This window comes from Octodon degus, unplaced genomic scaffold (genome assembly GCF_000260255.1).
Source record: "Octodon degus isolate 3935 unplaced genomic scaffold, OctDeg1.0 scaffold00429, whole genome shotgun sequence".
Classification (NCBI taxonomy): Eukaryota; Metazoa; Chordata; class Mammalia; order Rodentia; family Octodontidae; genus Octodon; species Octodon degus.
In genome coordinates this window covers 282694-285166 of record NW_004525005.1, presented here as the reverse complement: position 1 = coordinate 285166, position 2473 = coordinate 282694, and the positions used below count along the sequence as shown (strand labels likewise).

The 2473-nt window shown below is 54.3% G+C and overlaps 1 protein-coding gene across 1 annotated transcript; it reads right to left on the bottom strand.

The window, feature by feature from the left end:
- Nucleotides 1–885: 885 nt before the first annotated feature.
- On the bottom strand, nucleotides 886–1818 carry LOC101579446 (olfactory receptor 2W3-like). The gene has a single exon (XM_004648528.1). It carries the CDS (start codon nucleotides 1816–1818, stop codon nucleotides 886–888), a length of 933 nt encoding a protein of 310 aa, XP_004648585.1.
- Nucleotides 1819–2473: the final 655 nt, after the last annotated feature.

The following is a 2473-nucleotide window of genomic DNA, read 5'->3' as shown; positions in this document are numbered from 1 at the left end:
AGCAGCTGTAAGGATTAGAGACAGCATAACTTGAGGTAACTCTCTGGTTGGGTTCTCGGCAGGCAAGCAATTTTGCCTCCTGTGTCAAGCGCCTGCTTAGCAAAGTGGGACTGATGACTGCACTGACCTCCGCACACTTGGACATTAGACTGGACGGCTGGAGCACACTGGCCAGGAGCCTAACAAGCACCAGGCTTTGCTCACAAACAAAAAAAATACCCCGAACATCCTGAGGTTTCCAGTTGTACATAAGCCACATGGCATGCTCATAGCTTGACTTTGGTTTATCAAACCTTACAGTAGACTTGGAAAAATCTATAGAATCTTCTGAAAGGCTTTAGATGGGAATTTGGGAAAGAGAAAAGCAGAAAACAGTGCTGGATTCAATGTTCAGTAACAGACAATGAAAGATACTGCTGTTGTCCTTGGATAGATGCTGCAGTTCTGGAGTCAATTTGATGTAAACACCTGCGATGCTGGTAGTGATTTAAAAAGAAACCCCAACAAGAAAGCTTGGGTTAAGAGTTGTTTCTTCCCACTTTACTACAAGTCGGTGGAAATTATCTTTGCAGTTGTTTAGCTTGCTATGTGTTGCGGGCCAGCCTTATGGAGGGACCGTTTGAAGGAGTCAGTGGATGGCGTGAATCATACTGTTCACGCAACAGCATATAATCTGATTAGCAAGGTCCTGGATTCAAACTGCGGCGTCACAAGAGCAAACAATCCCCACACGGCAATGGAACATATTAGCCACAGAGAGAAGGCAAATGAGTTCAGAGTTGTGGGTCAGGGCCAGCTCACTGCCAACAGCGCCCAGCGCTAGGTGCGCAGCTGGGAGGTGGGGCCAGGAGGGGCTGCGGACTCCCATGTGCCCTTGCTCCTTTCCTACACCTTGGTGCCCAGTAGTAGCCTTCGCAGTGCCCCCTTCACCTCTTTGTTCCGGAGGGTATAGATGAGCGGGTTCAGCAGCGGGGTGACGATGTTGTAGAAGAGGGTGAGGAACTTGTCCTGGTCCTGGGAGGCGCTGTTTCCCGGCTGCATGTACATGTAGATGATGTTTCCATAGAAGAGCGACACCACCGTGAGATGGGAGCCGCACGTGTGGAAGGCCCTCTGCCTCCCTGAGGCCGAGCGCATGCGCATCACGGCCCGCACGATGTGGCCGTAGGACACCAGGATGAACACCAACGGTGACAGCACGATGCCCACGGCCAGCACAAACACAGTGCCTTCGATGGGCACCGTGTTGACGCAGGCCATGCGGATCAGGGCTGGCATCTCGCACAGGTAGTGGTCCACACGGCGGCGCCCACAGCGCGGCAGGAGCAGGGTCACTGGGGACATGGCCAGGGAGTTGGCCATGCCACAGCCCCAGGCCAGGGACACCAGGCCCAGGCGGAGCCTGGGGCCCATGAGCACCATGTAGTGCAGGGGCCTGCAGATGGCCACGAGGCGGTCGTAGGCCATGACAGCCAGGAGCAGGCACTCCACGCCTCCCAGGGCCAGGAACAGGAAGAGCTGGAGGGCGCAGCCCGCGAAGCTGATGGTCTTGTCCGGGCCATGCAGGTTGTAGAGCAGCTGAGGGATGGAGCTGCTGGTGAAGCAGAGGTCCAGGAAGGACAGGTGGGTGAGGAAGTAGTACATGGGGGTGCGCAGGTGGGGGTCGAGCCGGGACACCAGGATGATGGTGGTGTTGCCCACCAGGGTCAGGAGATAGGCCAGCAGGATGACCACAAGGAGGACGCTCTCCAGGTGTGGGCGGGCAGAGAAGCCCACCAGGACGAAGGTTCCCTGTGTGCTGTCATTGGTTCCAACCATCCTAGTGCACCTGAGGGAAACATCAGGGGGAACAGCGACGGCTGAGGTCCTGGAAGCTATTAATTATCCTGAGCCAAGAATTCTTTTGTGATTTTTTGGAGTGGTGTTTGTTTGTTTGTTTGTTTCTGGTGGGAAAGATTTGGGATTAAACCCAAGATCTTGGCACTAAGCTACATCCCCAGCCATTTCTTTTTAATTCTGAAGCAGCATTTCGCTCGGGCACTGTATTGGTCAGGTTGAGCCTGAACATGGGGTCCTCCTCCTCGGCTTCCCAGAGCTCTAGGACTGCAGGCTTGCGCCATGCGACAGTTTAGTCATGTAACTGCAGCCACAATGGCATGGAGCTGGCACTGTTAGTAAAGCACACGTCCCCTAGTTATGAGAGAAAACCAAAGTCCTTGTTCCCAAGCAAACTGTCAGCTAGGCAAAGGGACAAGGTCCATTTTGTGCACCAGAAACTTGGCCAAGCTCTTCCCCGAAGCCCCGCTTGTGCTGGTTCTTACTCCATGATGGGAGCGGCCTGGTACCCTGCCATGTTCCTGGGTGCCCATCACAACCTCAGAGACACAAGACGGAGGTCCAGAAATCAAGCATTCAGGGCAGCTGAGTCTTCTCCCCTGAAGACTTGAATCTCGTGCTGCCACTGGCACGTGGA

Bases quoted from the DNA above. Each gene is read 5' to 3' on its own strand.
- LOC101579446 (XM_004648528.1), bottom strand. From the start codon at position 1,818: ATGGTTGGAACCAATGACAGCACACAGGGAACCTTCGTCCTGGTGGGC.